General features: G+C 39.3%; 1 protein-coding gene across 1 annotated transcript in view; it reads left to right on the top strand.

Annotated features, from left to right (window-relative positions):
- The window catches only part of DOCK5 (dedicator of cytokinesis 5), a 289,956-nt gene that overhangs the window by 157,687 nt on the left and 121,137 nt on the right, over positions 1 to 11,132 (top strand). The window contains 3 exon segments of the mRNA XM_006864377.1: positions 3,030 to 3,102; positions 7,100 to 7,242; positions 8,960 to 9,085. Coding sequence (XP_006864439.1) covers positions 3,030 to 3,102; positions 7,100 to 7,242; positions 8,960 to 9,085 — 342 coding nt within the window.

Below are 11,132 nucleotides of genomic sequence, written 5' to 3'. Positions count from 1 at the left end.
CGTTCACTGGGTACGCTGTGGCCCCATTTTAGGTATTCCAATCAGTCATAGGCAGAAGACGGACTTACAAGCCTTCTAGTGTAGTGTTTCTGACTATTCCTTTCTCTCCCTCTCCAGTGTCTACCTGCCAAGTAGTTTTAAAGCTTTCAATGACGTGTCAGAATTCATCTCGTGGACACGTCATGTGCCCTGGGTTACGTGGAGAATGACAATCTGTATGCTCCTTAGGCTGTTTACGTGGTCCAGTCCATGAGCTGCCCTGTACTCCAGACTGCTGTTCAAAACCTAGCAGGCTGGCATTATTTCTTTATAGATAATTAGAGTGAAATCTCAGAAAAGGCAATACAGCCATGGAGTAGGACTGTTCACCACCCATATTGTTGTTGTTAAGTACCATTGAGTCTGTTCCAACTCATAGACACTGTATAGGGTTTCTGGGGAACGGCTGCTGGTCTTGAACTGCTGATCTTGTGCTTAGCCTACAGCGCCACACCAAACTCGTATCATCCATATAGCAATTTATTTATTATCTCATAAAAGAAATCAAGGCATATCCAAGGCCAGTGTGCTTCAAGAGGGGCCAGAGAAACTCAAGTTTCAACTTTGAGGCCTTTTTTCTTCATTTTAAAGAGAACATGTGTGAGTATGTGTGTGCATATGCCTGTGTGTGCATGTGCACATAGTTTGACAGGTATTGAGTGTGGCAGGAATCATGGTGGTAGTGATGGTTGTGTGCACAGAGTCAATTCCAACTCATTGCGATCCTGTTCAGGGTTTCCAAGGCTGTAAATATTTATGAAATCAGAAAGCCTTATCTCTCTCCCCATGGAGCAACTGGTACATACAAACTGCTGACTTTGCGGTTAATAGCCTAGCTAATAATCCACTATATATCAGGGCCCCTGGGTAGGAATGGAGAGGAGATTCATTTATCTTGAGCTTTTCTGCAGAGCATCAGTAGAAGTTAAATCATGGCATTGACAAATGAACTGCTTATTTTTGGAGGTCAAATACGAATTTTGCAGTATTTATTTTTGTACAATTTAGGTTAATCTTCTGGATTGCAAAGTCAGCTTGAACAGTAAGGTTGATGGTTCAAGCTCGCCAGCTGCTCCTCAGAAACCCTGTGCAGGGTTGCTATGATTTGGACCCAGCTTAGTGGCAGTTAACAACAACTTTAAGGGCTAATGGCACTGTTGGATAAGCACTGGACTACTAACAACAGGTTGGCAGTTCAAACCTACTAGCCCCTCCTTGGAAACCCTATACAGGGTCACTATGAGTCAGAATCAACTCAATGACAATTAGCAACAACCATTAAGGGTAAGGTACTCCATGGTTGTGCTGTAGGATAAACACTGCACTGGTAACCAAAAGGTTGGCAGTTCAAACCCACCAGCACTTCTTGGAAACTTATACAGGGTTTCTATATGAGTCAGAACTGACTAGATGGCACTCAACAACAGCAACAACATTACTGGCTGAAAGCAAGTTGGATGTGATGCCTGTTTTTTACAGCTTCCTTTCACCAGCATCACTCTCTCCCATGCTGTTACTTTGAGTTCTTTTGAGAAGGCATTTCTCCCCTTTTCTTTAGAAAATTGCCTCAGATCTTAGTATTTCTTTTAATCTACATGCAGAAGAATGGATTGATAATATATTTTATGGCCAGATTTTAATTTTATTAAGGTAAATCGCTTCTTGCCGTGGGCCTTGCCTAATTTCAGCAGCTCGATAGTGGCCACTCGTTAGTTCTGTAGGCAGCTGGGCATGGTGGTTACGTGGATTGGCTCTGTTGTCACTGTTGGGTTCATATGGGAAAATGCTGAGCTTAGACAAGTTTCTGTGTCTCGGTTTCCTTATCTTTTAACATAGGGTTAGTAATCAATACAGTGGAAACTTGGGGAGCCAGAACTTGATGGGACTGCTTTCTAGGTCCTACAAGTTTTCTATATTTGACAGAGTATCGTCTTACTACTTTCCTGTTGATCGTTTTAGTGGAAAATGTTTGTGTTTTCCTTCCCTGACAGCATTCCAGAGTACACAGATTCTAGCTCTCTCAGGTTTTCCTGAATTTACAATGTTGTTATTGTTAAGTGCCATCAACTCATAGCGATTCTGTGTAGGGTTTCTGAGGAGTGGCTGGTGAGTATGAACCACTAATCTTGTGCTTTAAACCGACCTTGCGGTTTGAACCTAAGTACCTAAGTACTCCTCTTGTGTGAAGAATACAAGAAGTAGCACAGAATACAGGCACTCCGTGAACTTTGATTCTGTGCTCCTTGGCCCTGGCTTCCCTTCGTTTAATGGTAACCCCTTAATTACTACAAGATTACATTCCAATGACTCCGTCATTAGTTGGTTCTGACTTCAAGTTGGATACCTGTTTAAAAATTTCCATTATTGTTGCCTTTTATTACCAATACCTTTATAAATCTAATCTTCCCTTGCATTTGGGGGTTGTAGACATTACCTATGAACATCTGTGAGTGGCAGTCTGAGAATGATAACATTAGTAAATGACATGCTGCAACATTGTAAATGGCAAAAGCAATGGCTGCTCTTAAGTGCCGTCCCTTGGATTCCAGTAAGTCGTAAATTGGGGACATCTATATTTGGAAACCAGGTGAACATATATCAAATAAAAGAGGCAATTGCCCACTTCAAGTCTTGAGTTTCTCTCCCAGGTCTTTAATTTTATTGACAGTTCTGTAGCTTCAGATGATGGTTTACGAAAAAACACTAACAGTCTCTATTTCCTCGAAAACTAAGCAACTTATGAACAATCTTTCAGAATATTTAAAAGATTTAGTCTGCAGGTTTGATCGGAAAAAATCCAAGGCCCTTCCAGAGTACCTTTGCTGAGCTGAGCATACCGGGAATCATCATTGGCAAGAAATAACAGAAACTGCAGGCTTTGTAACTTTCTTCCTCCAGTGGTCTGTGTTTGCTGATACTGACCTTTTCCATAGTAACTTACTGAGGCATGAAGCAATTAATACCATTAATTAAGTTTATCTCTTTCCTAGTGATGGATATTACTGATATCATACATGGGAAGGTGGATGATGAAGAAAAGCAGCATTTTATTCCCTTTCAGCAGTAAGTACGTTGGCATTTATCCCAGGTGACTTGAGACCTTGCTTAGCAGTTTAAATGGTGTGTTAACATAGATCCAGGTGCTAGGAACCATTTTCTCAGGTTGGGAAGGGAGACTCTGATGCTGGAAGATAGTCAGATAGTAACTTAACAAAACACTTTATTCAGAGTCCTTTGTGTTGGACTCTAACTTAAGGGGATAAACTGAACTTTTCTAACTCTGTAAAAATTACCAAAGGAACATACAAGTAAAAGACAAATCTGCTTCTGCACTGGAAACCAAAGAATGGTGTCATCTAAGTGTTGAAAATATACGATGTATACCTGCACACTATGGATCAAAGGTGGAACAGGGATTGTATGCAGTGGAGATTACATAAGACAAGAAATCATGTAGGGTAGTACTGTGTTATCAAACTATAGTGTATGTACAGATCACCCCAGGATCTTGTTAAAATGCAGAATTTGATTTAATTGGTCTGGGGTCTTCATCTCACCAGTTTTCATGTAACGCTGCTGGTGCTGGTTTGGGAACCACACTTTGAGTAGCAAGGTTTTAGAGGTAGAAGAGTGAAAGATGGATGGGCCCACAAGTTTCCAATAGTGGAGGGAAAGGCAGTCTGGAATGACATCGAGATCCCAGTAACTTTGAAGAGCTGCATGTGATTGGACCCTAGAAGTTATGGTCTGCTTCCTCTGGGCACAGGGATTGGCAGGCTAGGTGAGTCTGGAGACGTTACCATAAATGACTTGTAACTCTTGTCAGCCAGAAAAGGCCATTGTCTCAGCTGACATGGAGAACATAACCAATCATTAAAATGAACCAAGAATTCCAGAAACAGGCCCAAGAACAGTTGAATTCATATGTGATTTTTAAAATTTAATTTTATAAATCAGTGAAGAAAGATAAATTATGAAAAACAAAAAAACACTAAGAAACTAGGTAATCATTTAGAAAATATAAGTTACAATCTAGCCTCACAATTTATACAGTAATAATGTAATTCTAAATACTAAAGATAAGATGTAAGAGCTAAAGTCTTAAATACTATAGGAAAAGAAAACTATTTAAATGTAGAATGGATAAAAGGCTTTTTTGAACCATGTACCAGATTTAATTAAAAGGAACTATTGATATGTTTAAGGATAAGCACTGAACTGCTAACCACAAGGTCGGTAGTTCAAACCTACCAGCTGAAAGACAGAAAATGGATATTTACGTGCGCGCGCGCACACACACACACACACACACACACACACACAGAGAAATGGCCTATGAATTCATGAGAATCAGTGACATGTAAATTAAAATAAGAATCGCTTTTTGGCTTGATCACACTTAAAAAAATAGATAAGATAGCAGTATTTGGATGTGTGGTAGGAAACTAGTCTTTGCATACATCACTTATAAGAATATAAATTACCACTGTATATTTAAAACTTAAATTTTTTTCAAAGAACATATTCCATAATTACATAGTTAGTCAGAATTATCTCTTTTGGTAGAATAACAGGTGGTTTTGCTCTTGTTTGTTTCTGTTTTCTCTTTTTATACAGTGTTATTATTGTTAAGTGCCGTTGAGTCAGTTCCAACTCATAGTGACCCTGTATAGGATTTCCAAGGAGCAACTGGTGGGTTTGAACTGCGGACCTAGTGGTTCACAGCCCAGTGTTGATCCTACAGCACCACACCAGAAATCCAAATAACAGTTGTTGTTGTTAAGGGCCATGTAGTCAGTATTGACTTACAGCAACCCTCCCTGTGTAGGGAGGGTTTCCGAGGAGTGGCTGGTGAATCTGAAAAGCCGACCTTGTGGTTCAAACTGATCTTGTGTTCCAGTGGATTATTCCACAGCACCTCACCAGGACTACATGTATACTTATATAATTTTATTTAAAATAGAAAAAAAATCTTAATATTTCAAATTTTAGTCTAGTACCTCTCAATCCCTTTCTAAATACAAAGGGACTTCACAAAGTTGGTGGATAACGGAATTTTTCCATGAGCTGTTTGAAGCTGTCTCGTATAGTAATCCATGTACTAATCATGCATAAGGAGTTCTGCTAAAGTAGTGGGTTGTGAGTTGAGCTGAAAATTTCAAAATCAGTAGTTTGAATCTGCCAGCTGCTCCATGAGAGAAAGGTGAGGCTTTCTGCTCCCATAAAGATTTACAACCTCAGAAACCCTATACAGCAGGAGTTGTTGTTATGTACCGTTGAGTCAGTTCCGACCCATAGCGACCCTGTATAGGGTTTCTGAGGAGCAGCTGGAGAGCTTGAACCACCGATGTTGCAGTTCAATCGGCTTTGCTGTCTGGCACATTAACCCATAGCGCCACACCAGGACTCCGTACAGCAGGGATGGGAACCTTTTTCCTGCCGAGGGTCATTTGGATATTTATAACATCATTCTCAGGCCATACAAAATTATCAATTTAAAAAGCAGACTGCTGTACTGTGATGGCTGGGACTGCAGCTGCATTGGCTGGACATTCCCCACCTCTGCTAAACAGAGTCAGTATGAGTCAGAATCCATTGTAGGGCACATATACACAGTCCTGCATAGGAGTCCTGATGTGTTGCTGTAGGATATGCACTGGACTAGCATCTGCATGGTCAGCAGTTCAAACCCTGGCCCTTCAAGAATATGATAGAGTAATTTAAATATTTAGTGGCTCATACTAATTTTGAGATAACATGTTCGTGAGAGTGACTCCTATCACATTCACAAATACGCATTTTTGTTTTCGCCTTTGAGACTGGCTTCTTTGAGACTGAACTCTAGTTCAGTACTTTTCTATGCAGTTTCTGAGTCCATTTTCCTCCAATGACCACGTTGAAATTGAGCACTGAGATTGCCTCCCCTCATAACAATGCATGCTTTGAGAATCCCTTGCCTAAGTTGATTACCACTCACTGCAGCCAACAACCACTGTCAAGTGTTCACGATGCAAATTGCAGCCTCTGACATTTAACTTCTAAGATTTGTCAAGTGCTTTCATAAGCTACCTCAAAAGCTTTAGGATATATTATACTAGTGTATTCTGGTGGTCCACCTAGAAAGACTCCCTTGGAAAATAAACCCAGAATATCCAAATTGGAGCAATCCCAAATTTCATCAGTAAATGACAGTATTTTTTCTGTCTGTTGTCAGAGTACAGATCTGAACCCTGCAGAGAAAGTTGGCATGTGTAGTGGGCAAGAGAACAAAACCCTATCAGTGAAGTCTGAAGCTATTGTGTATCCGCATCAGGCTGGTACAGAGTACTGATAGCATTTCTGCTGTCAATAGAATGGGTGGGAGTTATACTTGGTTCTTTAGTCAAGTGTATGGTCCTTCTTGTTGTTAAATACCATCAAGTCAGTTTCTATATAGGATTTCCAAGGAGCGGCTGGTAGGTTTGAATCACTGACCTTATAGTTAGCAGTCCAGTTGCTTATCCTACAGCACCACACCAGGACTCCGTATTGTCCTTAGTCTGATGTAATACTTAAAGTGAAGCTTGTTTACTGATGTATGATTTACTGCAATCCTAATGTACTTTGTCATAAATGAGAATCTAAGAGCAGGTGTTCCAAGCACAGCTACACACACATTTCTCTTATAGATAATGATGCTGGACAGGGCCTTACATAGCAAGTGATCCAAGCCCATCACCATACAAATGGGGAAAATGAGGCTGAGAGAGAAGACTCTCACAGAACTTGAGGCCAGGTCTGGCCCCCTTCCTCAGTCCTCTCAATTCCATTACAGCAGCTTCTCCTACCTCATAAAGAACACCAAATGTTGCCTGCATTTCACCAACCATTTTGTTTGTTTTTTTCTCTTTGCCCTGAGAAATTTCTGCGATGAATTTAGTATTTAAGATAGGCAGGCATTGAAGATAGGAAAGATAGAAAGAACCCTCTGGTTAGTGGTGTTTGTCATTACACTTCCAAATGTGCTATATTCTCCTCCTCTTCATGCCCCTTTACCGTTCGCTTTTCTAACTTTTTTCAGAATTGCAATGGAAACCTATATCCGACAGAGGCAGCTAATCATGTCTCCCTTGATCCCCTCCCATGTGACTGGAGAGAATGAGCCACTTACTTCAGTCTTGAATAAAGTGATAGCAGCCAAGGAAGTGAATCACAAAGGACAAGGTACACAGCCCTGTATACTAAGCTGGGAAGGGATTTGTGGAGGCGGGTGGCATGGGTGGAAAGGGCTATACTTCACTGGGTCCTTGGACTCCTGGCCTTTCGTTATCTTTCTCTGATACAAAACAGACTCTGCTGGAGACATTTCATAGCGAAGAGCATTGAGGGTTCACTTAGCAGTGAACTGGACCTCAGTTATGTGTTTTGTCAATTCTGTGGAACAGATGTCTTTCCCAGGAGTCTCTCTCTACTTTTACCCAGGTTTCCTTTCCAATGCTGACTCCAAGTTAATGCACACACACAAAGGAGTCTAGGGAATAATTATCCAGGCTTCTCTGACTACGTGTATTTCATTCCACTTCCTAAATAGAGAGGAGAGCAAAGTGATAGAAGTGAATATTCATATCAAATAATAGACTGTCTCACAGACTTATTTTTAGCTGTTTTTAGTACAACCACACAGCGTTCTGTTGACACGATTTTTAGTACAAGTTCTGGTTATTGAAGTGATATTTTAAATTCAGGTAATAAGGAAAGATAATTTAAAATTCAGTTACCAATATGGTGACCATTTTTGGGGTATTTTGAGGATTGGGTCACTTTTTCCCACTACTCTGTAACCGTATTTCAGTGTAGAGGTGATTAAGGAGCACATTATTTTTAGTATATTTAGTTTCCCAGGCAGTGACAATCATCTTGAGTGGGAAGGATATATGAGAATCATTAAAGAGTCTGAAAATAAATATTGGAAGGTATTTCTCTTCCTTTGTAACTCATAACCTAAGGAGATAAGTTTAGTTAGATTGGAAAATACATACACTAAATAGATTGCTGTGCATGTATAGTTTTTATTTTTTAATACGATTGAAATATACGCCATCTTCTCACTTTCTGTCCTATTAGGCTGTCTAATTTTTGTACTTTTTTTATTTGTAAAATCTATATTATCTTCTACTTTGTGTTTTGTTTCTTTCTGTCCTCCTTACGAACATCTTCATATTTGCTTGTTTTTTCTAATGGGTATGAATTCTTTATTGTGATAATAACATTTTTCTTTCATAAATTCTTATAATTATTTCTTCACTTTGTAACATAATATGCATGTTTAATGTATATCAGAGCTTTCAGTTTGCATATAGCTAATTTTTCACTTTCGTAATTTCATCATTTGATTCTCTGCTTAGAAAATTGGTCCTTTCTCTGATTTAATAGCTAACCACATTTTGTATTTTACTTTCCTGTCTCTTTTTCTATTAATTTTTTATTAGGAATTTAATTTACTGAAGTATGTCAGATGAGACGTTAAATTGATCATGTTTTAAGTAACAATTATCCCAGCATATTTATGAAATTATTGCTTCTTTTTTCATTATTTATTATCTCCTTCACCATATATTAAATTAGTGTAATTTATAGTATTTAGAACTTAATCACAATTGTTTTCCATTGATTTACGTATCTCTTCTACCACTAGCATCACATACGTTATTACAGTTTTATAATATAGCTTATCAGTAGTTTTTTTCTCCTAAAATTTTTTGGCTGTTGGTATCTTTTCAAATTGATGTGTCATTAACATAGGGAGAATTTAAATCTTTATAATAAGGTATTTAGTTGTCATTATACAGAGAATATATTTTTCTCAACATTTATGTATTTTTCTCTCTTTTTTTTTTTTTAAATACAGAGAACTAAAAATTTATCTTTTATTTCTTTGAAGGACTGTGGGTGTCCTTGAAGCTATTGCCAGGTGACCTGAAGCAGGTTCAGAAGAATTTTTCACACTTAGTTGACAGATCAACATCTGTAGCCCGAAAAATGGGTTTTCCTGAGATAATACTGCCAGGTAAACACCTTGGTTGACTCACCTATTCTGCTTCCTCTAGTCCTTCCAGCCTTGGTTTAACAGGACAGTTGAAGACACATGTTTTCTTCTTAAGTTTCTTTTCATGTTTGCGTTTAACTAGGGTAAGACAGTAGGAGATACAAACGTGTTTGCAGTACTCTGAAAAGCTCCTCCCCAGACAAGTTGTTGATAAGTCAATCTTGACTCATAGCGACCCTGTACAGGGTTTCCTGTATAGGTTGGTGGGTTTGAACCATCAGCCTCGCCGTTAACAGTCCAGTGCTTATCCTATAGCATACAGATCCAAGATACTGCTTTTAAATATAACTCAGAATTGTCTCCTCAGACTCTCTTTCTTTGTATTCTTCTGCACAGATCCCTTCCAAATTTTCCTTAGCCCTTTTGTTAAGAAAGCTAATGATATCACAGGATTCTCTGCCCCCCAATAGGAACTTAATCGGCACATGCCTTTTCCCATGATTCCATCTCTAGCTGCTGTATGAGCTCCTTTCAAGGCTTGGTTCAAACACAGGTGGACTTTTTGCTCCATTGTTTAAGTTCTGACTGTGTTCCTGGCTCTCTGCATTGTAGTAACAGGACTATAAATATTCTGTGATTTCTTCATTTAATCTTGGTGTTCTGCATACTGTTCTCTCGAATTCTCCAACTTCACCCATTTATTGTCTTAGTCTCTATATTAACAAAAGGAGTCCTGGTTTGGCGTTGTGTGTTAGCATCCTGGACTGACTACAGTGTCAGTTTGGACTGCAAAGTCTGTGGATCAAGCTCAGCAGCTGGTTCTCAAAAACCCTTTACAGGGTTGCTATGGATCAGAACCGACTTGACAGCACTTAATAACAACATGTTGGTGAAAGGAAATCATTCCCTCAAGGGATTTTATAAATACTGGTAAAAAATGTGGCAACAACTAACCCTCCCATGGCACTCTTTCCTTCGTATGTGGGTTCGACAGTTCTTCGCAGTGGCCACACAGCACTGAGACACCATACTTATAGTTATGGACTTTATTGTTGTTGTTGTTGTTGTTATGTGCCGTGGAGTCGGTTCCAACTCATAGTGACCCTGCACAGGGTTTCCAAGGCTGTAAATCTTTACAGAAGCAGAAAGCCTCATCTTTCTCCCACAGAACAGTTGGTAGTTTCTAACTGCTTCCCTTGAGGTTCACAGCCCTAATCGTAACCACTACACTACCAGAGCTCCTTGTGGACTTCATTAGAGAAGTCAAAAATGGTCCAAGTCAGGACAGTGCTCATTAGCTGTGTCCACAGGCCAGTGTTAGGAAACTCTTTTAGGGCTGCTGATAAATGCCCACAGGACACACCACTCTATTGTAAGCCTTAGCCTGAAAGCACTTTGCTCTAGCTCCATAAGTCAACCAACCATAGCCCCTCCCATTAAGTGCCTAGAGGCACCCCACTCTGTAACAAGCCTCCTTCCCCAAATCATTCAGTTTTACTTGCTCTATGAAGTGAGAAACACACCACTCTGTCTCATCCTCTGGCTCTTAGTTCTGGTGCTTTTGCCCTTCTGTCGTTCCTCCAGCGTCACAGTGATCTGTCCCTGTGTCAAGGAAGTTTGATCCCTGAATTTACATATGAGCAACTGATGATCTATTCCATAGTTTTGAGAAAAATGAAATAGATCAGCTTATGCTTGAGCAAGGTTAATTCATCTTTTGAGTCTGACTGGACAAAGAATCTGAAGATTTTTTCTGATCCTTAGGGATTGGTTCATAGAAGGCGAAGTCTAGAAGTATAACAGACTTTAAAGTCATTAGAAGAATGGTTTCCAAATGTTAGTATTTTGATTTGCTTATCTCTTAGGAAATTTGTAACACAGATTCTCATTCCTCTAGTGATTCTAATTTTCTTTTTTTTAAGTTCCTGGCTTCCTACGTGATGCTGGTAATCAGCCAAGTTTGAGAACTACATACCTTGACCATATACTCTTCTTGCCTTTATTGCTCCTTTGTATTACTATTTAAATATGTTCTGGTCACCTCTTATATCTTTTTGCTGCCCCATTT

This window comes from Chrysochloris asiatica, unplaced genomic scaffold, assembly GCF_000296735.1.
Source record: "Chrysochloris asiatica unplaced genomic scaffold, ChrAsi1.0 scaffold00064, whole genome shotgun sequence".
Taxonomy (NCBI): domain Eukaryota; kingdom Metazoa; phylum Chordata; class Mammalia; order Afrosoricida; family Chrysochloridae; genus Chrysochloris; species Chrysochloris asiatica.
This window is presented reverse-complemented; position numbering and strand designations above follow the sequence as displayed.